Source organism: Salminus brasiliensis, chromosome 4, assembly GCF_030463535.1.
Source record: "Salminus brasiliensis chromosome 4, fSalBra1.hap2, whole genome shotgun sequence".
NCBI classification, from domain to species: Eukaryota; Metazoa; Chordata; class Actinopteri; order Characiformes; family Bryconidae; genus Salminus; species Salminus brasiliensis.
Genome location: NC_132881.1, coordinates 23,358,320 through 23,374,108, shown reverse-complemented (window position 1 = coordinate 23,374,108; position 15,789 = coordinate 23,358,320). Strand labels below are relative to the sequence as shown.

At 42.3% G+C, this 15,789-nt stretch overlaps 1 protein-coding gene across 4 annotated transcripts in view; it reads right to left on the bottom strand.

The window, feature by feature from the left end:
• The window catches only part of LOC140554535 (cullin-9), a 31,052-nt gene extending 16,642 nt beyond the window's left edge, over window positions 1–14,410 (bottom strand). For all 4 annotated transcript variants that reach the window (XM_072677643.1, XM_072677644.1, XM_072677645.1 and 1 more), the window contains exons 1-12: window positions 14,254–14,410; window positions 12,415–13,062; window positions 8,106–8,260; window positions 6,777–7,361; window positions 6,520–6,661; window positions 5,461–5,651; window positions 4,671–5,100; window positions 4,194–4,386; window positions 2,256–2,457; window positions 1,868–2,058; window positions 767–963; window positions 366–603 (exon numbers count right to left, since the gene is read on the bottom strand). In XM_072677643.1, the coding sequence (XP_072533744.1) occupies window positions 366–603; window positions 767–963; window positions 1,868–2,058; window positions 2,256–2,457; window positions 4,194–4,386; window positions 4,671–5,100; window positions 5,461–5,651; window positions 6,520–6,661; window positions 6,777–7,361; window positions 8,106–8,260; window positions 12,415–13,057 (3,167 nt within the window). In that variant the 5' untranslated portion in view covers window positions 13,058–13,062; window positions 14,254–14,410. The remainder of the gene's footprint in view (window positions 1–365; window positions 604–766; window positions 964–1,867; window positions 2,059–2,255; window positions 2,458–4,193; window positions 4,387–4,670; window positions 5,101–5,460; window positions 5,652–6,519; window positions 6,662–6,776; window positions 7,362–8,105; window positions 8,261–12,414; window positions 13,063–14,253) is intronic.
• Between the last annotated feature and the right edge of the window lie 1,379 nt (window positions 14,411–15,789).

Sequence of the window (15,789 nt, the reverse complement as noted above, 5' to 3'; positions counted from 1 at the left end):
TCACCTGTCTTTGTGCTCTCAGATATCCTCTAAACATGTGTGATTGGAGCCTTAAATAGCTGGAACACTGTCTGTGCTGTGGTGTTTAGCCTGCTTGGTAACTCTAGATAGCCAGTTACAAGTCCAAACACAGCAGAACCGGTCTCATATTTGAGAGCACAAAGAGAGGTGAATGGTCTTAGGAGTGTTTTCGGCTACTGCATACGGGGAACACACCTCAAGACCAGCATTTTAGAGACGCATAGACATCACACTTGTCAAAGTGGCTCAGATTGTTATGCTTGCCCATTTTCCCCTGCTTCCAACTCGATCTATGCAGTTTCATGTGCATAGCATATAAACAAGGATCTAGAAGGTTAATTTACCTGAGAATGGGGAGCTGCACTGCCCGTTCCACTCTATGCTGGTCCATGAGGCGCACCAGATCCTGGAAGGTATCTCTGCTCCGCATTACTTCATTCCTCTCCTCTTCCAGCTGAGTGGTGTCATCACACAGAAGCTGCTCCAAGGTAAGGATCACCTCTTTGGTGGTGGTCATTTCCTTCAGACCCACCACCAACATCTTCAGCTCTGTGTCCTTAAAGTCAAGCTCTTCCTTGGACTCTGACAGGAACCAATCACAAAATCCTAAATACTGTCACTGAACAGGACTCGTGTTGGGTACTCGCGATACCCAACATTTACTCCAATCTGTTGGCTTAAATCTAACTATGAACAAATATATTTATAGATCAAGCATAACAGCAATTTAGAAAATCATCATTACCTTTCCTTTCCAGTTTGTGAACATTGGAGATGTGGTTGAGGGCAATTATTGCCAGCATTGTCTCAGAGCGCTGGTCAGAAAGACATTTTTTAAGCACAGCAGTGACGTCACAGGCCACCAGCTGCTCTGCCAGGCTCTTGTGACTGGAGATCAGCATGATTATGACCAACAAGCCATTCCGTACAGACAGCCCACACCTAATTTAATTACAGAGGAGCATATCATGATCCAAACTGTCAATCAGCCCATTCAATAAATCAAGTAAGCTAAGGCTGACAGATTTTAAAGTTAGGACACAATCCCACTTCTGTCTCACAACTACACAGAACATTAACTTGCAAAGTACCGTTGGCAAATTATAATACATTGGAGCAAACTATCACTAGCAAATTACTAAATCATTCCTGTTGGGGTACTGAGAACGTTATGCACCATTTACACATTAACTACAGTGATTCCTGACTTTGGCTTCAGCTCAATCGGGTTTTGAATAGAAGTCTTATGCAAAGCGGTCGCAACTCCTGGTCAAACTGCATCTTGTTGACTTTCTAAGTAAAGCTAAATCCAAATCCTAGGATTGTGTTCTAAAATGAACAGAAAAATGCCACATAAGTTAGTTGTAAGTGGGTTTGTTCACTTATTTTCACACAGAAAATCAACAAAATGTCTAATTTCAATACAGGTTTGCAAATCTTTGCATATGACTGTATGTATCCAACAGCACACTGTGGTGGTGTATTTGAAAGAAAAAGGCGCATCACTGATTACAACAGTATCGGACCCAGAAGTAAATAAGAGTGTATAAATGTAGAACTATGTAAAATTAATTCCAAAATGAACAAAACTTTACATTAGGAAATAACAAATAAAATAGATATTGCCCTAGTAAAATACACTCTACAAATATTTAACCTTCAATAATCCACAGCTGAGGTCCCACTGTCATACATCCAAAATTCCATTTGATATAAATCTTAAACTACATCAATAAAATGTGACGCCAGTGTAAGCAAACAATGCTCAAATTAGACTCTTTTATTTTTACTTTGCTTCTGGGACACTAACTTGCTAACAGTTATTAACAGTTGTCCTGACACCTACCCAGGGGTGTTGAGCATAAGATCAATAGCAGAGGGGATGGCACCAAGAAGCCCCTTGGAGCCCTCTGGTGTTGCTGAACCAATACTGGCAAAGATCTCCAGCATCATCTGAGTGCCAGACTCTGAGAGGGGCAGACAGCTCCCCACACTGCGCAGATCATGCTTACTAGCACCTGTGATGACCTTCAGAGTCTGGGGAGAGGACATACAGATCAGTGATCATGGTTTCTTAGTTTCATGTCTTCAAGATAATACTATTGATACAAAAACTAATAGTGTTGCATTCTCTGATGATAATGATATTAATATTAATAATAATAACACAACAATTTGACAATAAAATCAAGTTAGTCAAAATGAAGGTACTTGGTTGTAAACAGTGTACCTACCGCTAGAGCAATCTGTTGCACTCGTGTGCAAGTCGGATACTCTTGCATGCATGTTAAGATGGCCTTCACTCCACCCTCTGTGGCAAAAGAAACTCTCCACTCATATTTGAGCATGAGGCTGCGGGTCAGGAGTAGAGCAATGATGGCATTTTGCTTTGGCTGGTTTCCAATCATCTCCACCAACATCTTTAAGACTTTGTCCCTGCATGTCAAAGAACAGTAATGGAAAGACAGTCAACGTTCCGCAATTTTTTGATAATGATTTTAATTTCAATCATCAAAGAAGTATGTTGAAGAAAACTGGAAGGAAACTGTGCCATTCCTATACCGCTTACTTCAGCTCCCAGGTCCCTTTTACCACATTCAGTAGTATGCTATTCCCTGTGCTTAATGCAAAAAGGGAAGCGTGGTGAGGTATCTCACCCAAGTTACCAGAGAACCTGTAACATTCGGTCGATATCCTACTATGAAAGCTTTCAGAAGATGTACGGACAAGCAGCAGCTCTAAAGAAAGGTCTCTGAAAGATGTATTAAACCTGGAGGTACTGTCTCTGCAATGCCCCAATCCTTGAGGACTGCAAGTGCCCATGAAGGTACAGTGACAACTAGCCAATTAAACCTAATAAACATGTGCACCATAACCCAGGTGGTTACCCTTAAAGAGAGAGTCAATTAGGCAGTTATGCTCATATTGGAATATATGCCTTATACGCCAAACTTACTGCATCTACAATCCATGGGTTGTGAGGAAATGAGGTTACCCCTGTGACAAACCAGTGACCAGTGGTCAGGGCTCCTCTAATAGGCTCCCTCGAACCAAAGGTTTCCCTGGCCAGTGTGCAATCAAAAGGCGAGACAGGCTATTTTTTCTGACGCTGGCGAGAGTTGGTAATAGGCTCAGGAGTGGAAATGCATAAAAAAAGCGTGTTTGGCCAGGGGTGAGCTAATGCGTCCACACCCAATGGTGCATTGCTGTCCGCGCAAGAGAAAAACAGGACAATCTCTGCCGGCAGGTCTGTCCTAATTTCTTAACATCTGACTGACAACCTGAGAGTGAAGCAACCATTCTCCTTAGAGGGATTTTCTGCTTTTGTCGCACCCACATTTGGCAAATGCTTCATGTGTATCGAACTGAAATGCACAGTGCCCCACACAATCAGTTTGCCAGAGAGACTGGGTAACTGTGCCTTGGTGATTGATGGTCTTGTTGTCCATCCTGACTAGGACAGGAAAACTAAGAAAAATAGGGAGAATATGCTTCAAGACAAGAAACACTGCCCACATCTCCAGAAAATGTGTGCACATTACAGAAACAAAGTGGCCAAGTAGGGTTGCCTGCCATGCATTCTGTTGAAAAACTGTGGCAGAGATGACAAAGGGGACACTGCAGTGCGGACACCCAGGGCAAAAAGTCTTTCATTCGCAGCAGGCTAAACGGCAGCACTGTGGAGGCCATAAGACCTAACAAACGAAGACACATTCTGAGCAGGACTGAGTTTCCTCTGCGGAACAGAGAAAGGCATTGTTGAAACAACTGTATCCGCCACTTTCAAAAGGGTAAGAAGAAAAGAAACAGAATCCATCTGAAGACAGAGATGTTCTATTCTCAGAGAGGGAATTAGACAGCCCTTGGCATGACTGGTCTCGAAATACAAACTCATAGGATGGGAAATGAGAACCACTTTGTCTCACTCTGTCTACTGCAGCATGGGGGAACAGAGCAGGTAATCGGTTATATAAGCAGAAATTCTGAGACCTGCAGGTCTTAGTGGGGTCAAAGCTGATTCTGTAAATGCTTATATGAAAGACAAATCTAGAAAAAGATTGGTTGATGGTAAAAGGGAGGACAATGGCATATGATCTTACAATTTTACCACAGATTGTTGGCTTGTCCAACAAACTGCTGCAAATGGAAGAACACACAGTATGTTGTCTTACCGAATAGTCTGTGCCGAGTCTGATCTAAGGGTGCTCCGCTCCTGAGGTCCCTCCTCCTCCAGGATTTTACAGATAAACTTCATGCCAGCCAACTGTTGGCCAGCATCAGAGCTGCTTTTCTTCATGATGTCCACAACCTCACCAATTTTCTCCAAGGCTGTCTTTTTACCTTGGACCTTAGGATTATTAAATACTACAGCAGCAAAAAGCACAAAAACAACCGTACTACTATTATTTACAAACATTATAATACAAACACACTGAAGATCTTATGTAACTATCCTTAAGTGTGTTAGACTAGAATTGTGAATTAGACTAGAATTTAATTCAACTGAACATATGACTGAATTACTGATTTGAAATGCACAAAGACACAACTGTGTAAACACATGTCCTTGGTTGTAGAACAGCATTTTCTCAAGCCATCATAGGACATTATAGCAGATTTTTTTTAGACATTATAGAAAAGCAACTTGCCTTTCATTTTTTCCTCCAAATCTTCAGGATACTTGGTCTCATCTTCAGTTGGTAGTTCACTCTCTGTGTCACTGCTGTAGCTACCAGTATCAGCAGGGATCTCTTTTTTAGGCTTCTTACAAACAGAGCCCATTGTAGAGGAGGAGGAGGCTGAAGAGGTTGAAGCCGCAGGTGCCGCTGAGGACGAAGACGATGATGAGGTGGCCTGTCCGCCAAGTCCAGAGGAGCTGAGGGAGCTGTCTGTGAGCATCTCCTCATCCTCCAGACTTGCTCCACCACGACGCAGATAGTGCTTGGCAAAGGTGTGTGAGCAGAGCAGGTCACCTAGGCAGGAGGCCTGCAGCGTCTGCTTCAGGTAGTGCAGGATCTTACGGGCCACCTCGCTTGACACCGACAGCTGGATTAGAGTGACTTCATCCAGATCCACCACCTATGAGAGATAGCACGACAGATAGTGTTTTACACTCCCTGATTAAATCATCATGTAGATACATTGCTTGATATTACAAACTTTCTGTAATTACCACCATGTATCATTATGTTGAGGTAATTGTAAAATTAGATGTCTTGCCACATGTAGTGACTACATGTGGGTCTACGTGTACAAGTCTACTAAATTATGGGTTGTGACTATCTGGCATAACTCTAATATTAAACCAATTATAATTAACAGTTCAATTTCCCTTTCACCACCAAATAATACTTGGAACTCCCATATATTGTGCATCCTCATAAAATAATCAGAATGGAGCACAGGGTACAGTGGAATCAGAAGGAATTAGATGCTTGCCTGTTCTTCAAGGTTCTGTCGCAGGATGTTGTTGACTTCCTGCTGCTGCTTTGGTTCTAGCTTCTTAATAAAGAAGAGCACTTCCCACCACTCAGCACGGGTAAGGGTGCTGTCATCATCGTGAAGGCTGTCAATCAAATAAGGCAATGAGTATAATCCACCAGGTGGCTTCGAGAAGAACGTCTGGCTCACTAACATATGGGAAGAGAAAGAGACACGTCAAAATGAGAGTCATCCAACATAACTTCAGGTTAAACTTCCAAAAAAGGTTAATCAGTTAAATTATCTAAATACATAGCAGAACTCGGTTTTAGGGGTGTAACAAAACATCAAAGTCACGCTTCCATTTAGACCATGGTTTGGCCATCACAGTTCAGACATTACGGTTCAGTCAGTACAACAGGAAAAAAGCTACAAAACCTCTAAATGCAGAAGGTTTGTTTCTAGGTTTCTTTTCATTTACTTTGAAAAGTAGTGCAAGTTACAGTTTGTTCCACCTAGTGTCATACAGTAGTTGTACCTCCAAGGTAGTTGGTACAGTGTGTACAGTGTGAATTGAAAACAGTGAAAATACACTCTGAAAATATACGAAAAAATAAACATAACAGAAGGCAACAAGTCACGATTGACTACAAAATTGAAAAAAAATCTAAAAAAATTTTTCAAATGACAAAATAAATAGAATAATTAAAAAAATACAAAAATAAAATAAATAATAATAATAATAAAAAAAAGTACAACCTCCCAAAGAAACGACAGGAGGAAAACACCCTTGCTGATTTTACAGAAGTAGGTGGGTCTTCAAGCTCTTGTGTGTCATTTGCACTTGCCATAGTCAGAAACCAATTAGCTTGATCTAAGCTTAAAGTTTCCAGGTGGAACTGGTTTATGGGAAATCTGGTTCTGCATTAAGTTTCTCATTCTTTGTACACATCAAACTGTAGCATCCATACTGTGGCGGCTCATGGTAAATACATGTAGCATTACACCCCTAGTCAATCGCTAATAATCAACATTGGCTGCCTCAAAAATGAAAAATAAATAGTGCTCTGATCTAACCAGCAGTGAGTTTGAGTGTCTCTGTCAGAGAAGTTGCCTTGTCCTGAGTCTCTTTCTCAGCCTGTCCGCTGCTTCCAGAACCTAGGATCTCAACCATGTGCCAGTGCACCCAGTAGGTCCTGGAGATCGAGTTCCAGTATACCTATAAAACACAAACAAACAAACAAACAAAAACAAACGCAAAACACCCAATCAACCAAATGCTTGTCTTTGAAGAACCTCATCCATAAATCATACAACATGCACACAGTTCCTACCTGAACAGGTGGTGAACCGTCATTGCTATACCGAAATTCTCCCTCGTCGCCTGCGCTGACCTCCTCATAGTCCTCCAGCATGCGGACCTGCATGCCACTCTTCAGGTTGTCCTGTACATACTCAACATAAGCGAAATGCGTGGCAAAGTCAGTGCGTGTCTTGTAGCCATTTCCGGTCTTCTTCTTTGGTGGAGGGGCTGCTGTGATCACAGAGGCAGTCACGACAGAAGGGGAAGCAGAGAAGCGAGGCTGAAAGATGGAGCGAACAGTACGTCTGTTCGCCTCTTCCTCCAGGTCGTCTGCCCCCTCTGCAGCAGCAGTTGAGTGAAGGGGAGGCTGGCGGTTACGGTCCCAGCCCATTACGCGCACCAGCTCCGAGATGAGGTTAGCCATCGCCATGGTGTACTCAAACTCACGTTGTACTCGAGACTGCTCCGACTGATGCCCCAATGCGGACGAGGAGGAGGATGGTCCGGGGTCCTGCCGCTCAGAGCTGGACTCCACTCCAGCCGTGTTGAGCTTGTCCATCAGCGAAGTCACACACAAGTAACGCTTCACCAGGGAGAAAAGCAGCTTGCCAGGAATCTACAGTAAAGAATGATAATACATGTAAATGTATTGGTTGTATATTATCACAGTCATGCAAAAAACATTTACAGGATGAGTTTGAACAATTTGATTGGGACTTTAATTATAAAATAATTACAAAACATAAAGCACAACTGTCAGATATAAATTATGTCAAACAGGGCAAAAATGGACAATGGCAGATTTTGAGCAAGAGCAACAATACACACTAGAGGTGTTATGGTTTAATGGTATAATACAGTATCAAGGTCTTAATTGTTAATTAATTAATTAATTCATTCATTCATTCATTATTTAAATGAAAAAAATCAATTACACATTCATTCATTCATTCATTATTTAAATGAAAAAAAATCAATTACACATTCATGATTCATTAATGTATTTAGAGCATTACGTTACTGTCTTTAAATATTAGTTTTTTACCATTACTTCATCCTTTGAACACAGCATTCAGACATTAGTCCATGGAAATGTTAGTGGGCTAACTGTCCAATCATTAACTGTGACAATCCGTGACATCATAAATCCACATCACTGCAACCGTAGCTGTACATTACTGTAACACAGCAGTTAGCAAAGGGGGCCAGAGTCCAGCACAGTTTGCTGATTTCCCGGTAGACCTAAAAGACTTAGCAATTAACAGGTAAGTTGATTCAGGTTTGAGCAAGAAAAGCACTGTGCAGCAATCTGGCCCTCCAGGACCAGAATTGCCCACACCTGCTGTAACTTAACAGTTACCTGGGGGAGATGGATGCCCTCAAAAGAGATGCCATGCTCCTCTGAAGAGGTGGTCTCTGCAAACAGCTCCAGCAAAGTGTAACGGTTGTCAAAGTCCATATGCTGCTCAATGCCATCCTGCTGACTGAGAGACAGCAGCACATAGGCACGACTTCCTGAAAGAACAGAGGACACAAATATATTTTAGACACTTAATCTACTTTCCATATGGTTATATTAATTAAAAAATGCACTATATGCATCATGATATTTTAACACTCATTTTAAAACATCATAACTGCAATGCAAAAAGATGACAATGCGCATCATGAAAGTGTGGCAATGCATCGTGACGCATTCTAATAATGATATTTAATGCAAATGCTTTTTCTTTACAACGAAGTCTGCAAACAACTAACAACAATTCACACATGCTGCAGCCCAGCCCTTCTCCTAGCTGTTATCTCATCTGTAGGTTACACAACAACTCGGATAGTCATCGTTTTTCTTCATTTAAAATTTGGTCAAAATATCGCGAGAATATGAAGCTTCAGCAGAGTGCATCAATACTCCCCCTATTATTTAGCAGACATCCTATCAAGATTAGAGATTTAGAGATTAAAAAAAAAGCAGGAATGTAGATGTGATTCATTTTAAAAACTAATTAATCAACCAACTGATTAATATTGAAAATAAATCAGTAGATTAATCCATAATGAAAATTATTATAATAATAAATAACAAACTATTATTTTAGGGTCAATGTATAATAATAACAATAAGAAGAATAAAAACAACATTGACAACAACAACAACAAAAGCAAGAATTGTGAAATACTATATACTGTAATCCCATTATTTCATGTACATTATATTTATATATGTTTTTGTTTTGCCTGCTGTTTCAATGCAACTGCTTAAAATAATTTAAAGTGAAACTGAGCATCCTCAACTGCTTGCGTCAAAGAAGCTGGAGTTGGCATTTGTTTGTCAGCTTCCTATGCCGATTTTCCTCACACTGAAAGATTATATTTTTTAATACAAGAAGATATCATGATGGAAAAGACGTATTGAAAGAAGACAATATTGAAAATGTATTATTAATAGTAGTAGCAGCATGGTAAATATGTTTTAATGATTGCAAAAGCAGAAAAAGGTCAAAAGTTTGGTCATAAAAATCCAGGCTTGTAGTGATTAAAGGGAGAAGACCGTTATTTAGGTAAAAACAATGTGTGGGTTATGTGGCACCAAAAGGCATGGAATTATTTGATTTACCTTTCACTGTAAATCACACGACTGTATAAGAACTGTGTTAAGCATCATACAGCTTAAGAGCTGTATATTTAATCCTGCATTAATCTGCTCTCAGTAAAAAAACAAAACAAACTGGTTGAAAACAAACAAACAAAATAAATCACATTATATTATTAACCCTATTCGGGAGAAATGTCAGCAGTGTGCGCGCGAGTGAGAAAAGAATGTCAAGAAATTCAACAAAGAAATGGCAGTTAAAACAGGCATCGTTACAGAAGTAAAAGTGAAACATAAACAGAATTCACTTCCGCTAAGGCCGTCAGACTGCTGTATAATTCAGGTTTCTAGCATAGTGTGGTCACCCAATTGTACATTTTTCTTGGAGAACTTAAAAAATCTAGACTATTTCTCTGTGTTCTCTCTGATCCAGGACTATTCATCCAACATCAGTACCTAACTTCACTAATGATCCTGTGGCTGAATGCGATTAAATCCTCACAAAGACTCGACTACAGACTTCCCAGAAGAATAAAGGCTGTTTTTAGGGGTGGGCAATTAATCAAAACAAAAGCTACGATCATCTAATCGACGTACTCTTGCCCATGTCAATTATTTGTCTTTTTATTCAAAAATGTTATTCATTTTCAATTGTGTGTGTGAGTTTATTTACTGTCCCCTTAAAAAAAACAGTACCACGCAAGCCATGTGATTTCATGTGATTCTGCCCTGTCCATGGAAGCAACATGGTGGAGAACTCAAACACTGAGCCAATTGAACAACTTATACAGCTTATTATAATCAATCGTTATTCATAAATCAAGACAAAATGTTAAATTAATTGACACGGATTTAAGGTTATATCGCCCAGCACTAGCAACTGTAACTGCAGCAAAAATGACTTCATGTTAATAAAGTCAGCAATCGAACCTGTGTGCTGTATACTTCTGAATATGTTCATCTGTAATCATTTAAACACAATATAGGTGTTGCCTGCCCTAAGACCTTTGCAGTGCATATTTAAGGACACAAATAAAGCACATTTTAAGAGCCAAAAGAGGGCCATGTCTTTTTAACAAACAGCATTTGTAACAAATTTCCTCACACAGTGTCCAGCACCGTTTTCTCTCAGGGCAAAACAGTGCAGCACAGTCACTGCTGAATAGGGGTGTAACGGTACGTGCCTTCGTCCTGAACCATGACAGTAGAGCTTTCTCTTCCTGTCTCAAATGAATGGAGCTGCTTAACTTCTCATTTTCATGATTCAAGTTTATACAATCTTTAAGTGTTAACCCTCAAAAAGGCTCTCACAACTTGTCTATCTATTCAGTCTAAACCCAGAAAGAACACATTTGGCACGATGAATGGACTGAACACACAAAACTCTGATGACTCATGGAGCAATGAGTCACAGTTTAGAAGTGAAACAAACATAAAACTGATCTTGACTTTTGCTTTTTATGAGCAAATAAAGCTTTTCTATTAAGTGATTGTAAGACAACACAGATCAGTGCCCTATGTGAGCTGCGGAACAACTGTAGGGGTGGTTACAGCTCAAGGGTCACATTGGACAAGATGTCAAAAGCAGAGTCACACTTCTATCACTTTTACCACGGAGGAAACGGAAACTACAATGGGCACTTTATTTCAGTCATTTAGCTCCACTTGACTCTAAGGTACTATCCCAAATAATGACTAATCTGGGTCTATGAGAAAAAAATAAAAGCACTAAAACCCCAATACAATCCCATCTTACACCTTAAAGCGTAAAGTTCACTGGATCCTCTGAACAATAAGGTCCTTAAGTAGATGAAATACATGCTGCAGGCAAGTTAGCTTTACTTCAACACTATTATACAACATTTCTAATTACTCAAAGAAAAGCCCAATACTGGCAGAACTACTAGACTGCCATTTAGCGAGGGCAATGAGACATTATTTAAATTGGTAACATGATAAATTTTACTACTGTGATAAGAAACAGAAACACATACAACCCTGTAAGTTTCACTACAAAACATAGTACCACGTGTACCATGTGTAGGCATGTGACTCCGCCCTGTCCATGGAAGCAACATGGTGGAGAACTAAAGCCACAAAAAAAAGTTAGTGGATTTCGTTTAGATTTCGTTTCATTTCACTGTTGCTCTTAGCCAGAGTGACTCACATTCCAATCATGTTACACAGGTTGGCAAATGAAGCTTTTGGAGTCTTGCTCCTATTGGTGGCGCTTGGGTTGCTTGCCTGGCCCGAGGATTCAAACCTGTCTGTCGCAGCGTTGTTACCCACCATGCTACACCATCCAAATATTGTAATACACATTGCGTCTCATAAAACACTCACTGTGCATCATTAAAAAAAAATTGGTGATATATTTCTGGTAGTACTGTCTACCCTACCAACCACACTTGATATACCTTCCTTGTCTGTACTGGATATTATGGTTAACCACAGAGCATGTATCCAAGTGGCCAATCGATGCTAACAGCAAACTACAAAATGACATGATGAGATGTGATATCTGAGAAATAACTATTATATTTATTAAAATAGTCATCAATAATATCACTCCAACTTTACCCCACGTTTCTAACGTGGGGTAACGTTTCTATTCTTGGTATTGTGTTGGCTATCTGGAAGTTAGATAGATAGATCTCAGTGGTTGCGGTTGGTGTGGTGCCACAGATAACACCACGACCTGTTAGTGAGCTATCACACCATGTGGGAGACTGGGGTTCAATTCACCAATAAGAGTACTTGGGCAAGACTCCTAACACTACGTTGGCCCACCTCTGTAATAAGAGTAACTTTGTAAGTCATTTTGGATAAGAGCATCAGCTAAATGCCATAAATGTAAATTTAGCTACAGGTTTAGCTCTTGTCAGTTCAATCAATGGCGTACAGCAATGAAAGTGCATTATCAATTTCTCTTCCTATACCATACACAACAATACAAAGAAGCATGTAAACACAATGTTTACCAAAAACAGCCTCGACACTGTGTGCGAGGTCAGTGATTCTTTTTTAGAATGACCAACATGACACTAACATCAGCAGAACATTTACGACTGTAACATACCTGCATCATGGGAGGCCAGGGCACGCAACATCTTCCCGGCACTGCGGCGGGTCTGGCGCTCTTTGTTGCACAGCAATTCCATGAGCAGGTCTAGCGCACCAGTCTCCTTGAAGACTCCCACCAGTGAGCCGATGCTAGCGTAGGCGCTCAGCACGTGAATGGTGTGTGTGAGGCTAATGGCGAAATCACTGTTTTTGGCCATCTGTTTCCGCGCTCGCTCAACAAGGTTCTTGACATCATCTTTCATATCGGACAGCTCCACCTCATCAAACGTGACGTCGGCAGAGAACTGGCCACTGGGCCGAACCTTCTCCTCCAGCAGCGGACGCTTGCCCAGCAGCGTAGGGCAGTTGGCATACACATCCTCTGTGGACATCCACATCAGAATATTCTCCGTCTTGCTCTCACCAGAAGAGGAGCCGCTGGAGCCGCCTACACCAGAGCTACCACCACTCCCTCCGCCCGCCTCGTTACTGCTGCTGCCTGAGCTGGTGCCATCATCCACTGCCAGCAGGCTCCAGCGGATCAGGTACTCTGTTTGGCCATCATGGGTGCGCCTCTGACGGATCAGCTCCTCTGGATAGGCCTGTTGTTTTGGCCCCAACTGAACCAGCAGGTTCCCATTGCGGCGCTCGCCCACCATTATGGCTACGGATGGGGTGAAAAAAAACAAAAACAAAAAAAAACTACAGTTATTACATTTACAGTAGAGTCAATGTGTCTACGTGAAAAGTGAAAGAAACACAGTCAAATACACATAAAAAAAGCAATGTCGTGTACCTTTCCAAGCTATCAGTAGGTACTAATCTAAGCTGTTGAGCTATGCAAATGAAGGGGAGAGTGTTGAAAAACTGAAAGATAAAGTGAACCCACAGCAGACAGCACTGAGATGAAGCTCCAGCTGCTGAATCACTGAAGTAAGAGGGGGAGTAGAAAGTAACTCTACAGAAATGTTGGGGGAGTCTTCCACAAGCCTCACTTCCTAGCATTCGTCATATCCTATGTATCTGGACACTATTCCTGGTCGCATTAGTATGCAGTCTGGCAACAGCTTGTTTAGCAAGTCAGCTAGCTACATTTAGCTGATTTTGAATCAACAAGGTGCCCGCTCATGGCTATAGCGAGCTCCAGCTGTCAGCCTAATAGCACCTAGGCGGGCTGTCGGCCTTTCTCTGGGTAAACTAAGGACAACATTGCAGTAAACAACAACAACAACAGCCACATGTATTTAGTGCCAGCTAGCTAGTGCTACCCCATTCCTGCTTAAAATCGCAGGGGCACGATTTTAAAAGCACGGCCCCGTCTCAATTGCTCCCCTGTCCACTTGGACTTCGTTTCGAGTGTCATTAGGTGTCCGTTCTCTCTCCTTCTGCTGAACAAGCGCGCCGGTGATGTTACGGCAGCCTACTCCTGCCTCTACCGTCCACCGGGAAAACACATGGAACCGATAGAAAAGGGCATGCTTCTCTGGAAGGGTCCGCTAACTGACTTCTGCTGCTGACTCACTTCTGGGTAACGCTAGCTTTGTGAGCCACTCCCCTTCCATGCTAACCAAAGCGCCTCAGCCTTCAGGCTCTGGGTAAGCTCTCTGACAGGGGCTACATGTCGCACTCCGACGTGGCGCACGGTTGCGGGAACGCGCGAAGTGGAGAGGGATTAGAGCGGTAATTGAGACAGGGCCTTGGCTCAACCTAGCACACAGAGCACTACATACGCCTGGCTCCTGGTTAAAGCAGCAGGCTGGCTGTCCGACACTGTCGCTCAGCACGGAGCCCGAGAGGAGCGCGGCCTGCAGAACAAAGTTACATAAAATAATAAACACAGCGCTCTCCCGCTCACCTGCAGCGTCGCGCGGCTTCCCCTCCTTCACTGCTTTCTCCCTCAGTCGACGAGGTTTCCTCCTCCGCGATGAATTGTCGTTGCCCAGCCTGAACTCGTTGTTTTCCTCAACTCGGCTGTTTCTTTTTCATCCACAATTTTCGCGACTGCGCTTCGCTGTACAGAACACAACTGACGTCCGGTCTGGAAGCGGAAACTGGGTTTTGTAACCATAGAGATCTCAGAGCGGAGCGGAGCGGAGCTGTCAGTCCGCTCCCAGCGGCCGCACCAGGAGCCGCCGAAAAGCACAGGTGTCGACACACAAACAACAGGGTGGAAATTGACCATTCTCAGTCGTGAAGTCATTAATTCATGATAATTCTTGTCCCTCAGTCACTTTGTTTTTGTATTAAATGGGCAGTGGTGGCCCAGCGGTTACAGCTCTGGGCTACTGATGACAGGGTTGTGGTTCGATAGCTGGGTTTGGGAAGCTGCCACTGTTGGGCCCTTGAGTCCTTCACCCTCTCTGCACCCCGAGCATCGCAGCAATGGTACATTTCAGTACATTTAATGCTGTCCTGCTGTAGAGTGTTTACCCGAGCCTTACTGCAAGGAGTTCAATGCGTAAATGTGCTGGGGACACATAAACCTTTAAGAAGGCCTAAGCTGCAGGACGATGGCAATGTGTATGTGTGTTAGGGTGGTTAAAAAAAACATGCAACTACGATAATGAACATTATTACAGTCACGTTTACTTAATCTATGTGTTCATATCATCTTCCTTCACTTCAACTTACAGTGGGGCAATTGTAGGATTTTTAAAGAATTTATTTGTAAATTATGGTGAAAAATGTTGATGAAAAATGTATGGTGAAAAATGTTTTGGGGCTGTCGCTGGGCAACACGGACTTTCAACTCCCTCCACAAATTTTCTATGGGGTTAAGGTCTGGAGCCTGGCTAGGCCACTTCAGGACCTTGAAAAGCTTTTTACAGAACCCTTCCTTCGTTGCCTGAGCGATGTGTTTGGGATCATTGTCATGCTGGAAGACCCAGCCACGTTCCCTCTTCAATGCTCTCACTGATGGAAGGAGGTTTTGGCTTAAAATCTCACGATACATGGCCTCGTTCATTCTTCCCTTAACACGGATCAGTCGTCCTGTCCCCTTTGCAGAAAAACAGCCCAAAGCATGATGTTTCCACCCCCATGCTTCACAGAAGGTATGGTGTTCAACTCAGCATTCTTCTTCCTCCAAACACGATGAGCTGAGTTTTTACCAAAAAGGTTCTATCTTGATTTCATCTTACCACATGATATTCTCCCAGTCCTCTTCTGGATCATCCATATGCTCTCTGGCAAACCTCAGACGGACCTGGACATGTACTGGCTTAAGCAGGGGGACACGCCTGGCACTGCAGGATGTGAGTCCCTCTCGGCGTAGTGTGTTACTGATAATAGTCTTTGTTACTTTGGTCCCAGCTCTCTGCAGGTCATTCATCAGGTCCCTCCGTGTAGTTCCGGGATTTTTGTTCACCGTTCTCATGATCATTTTGACCTC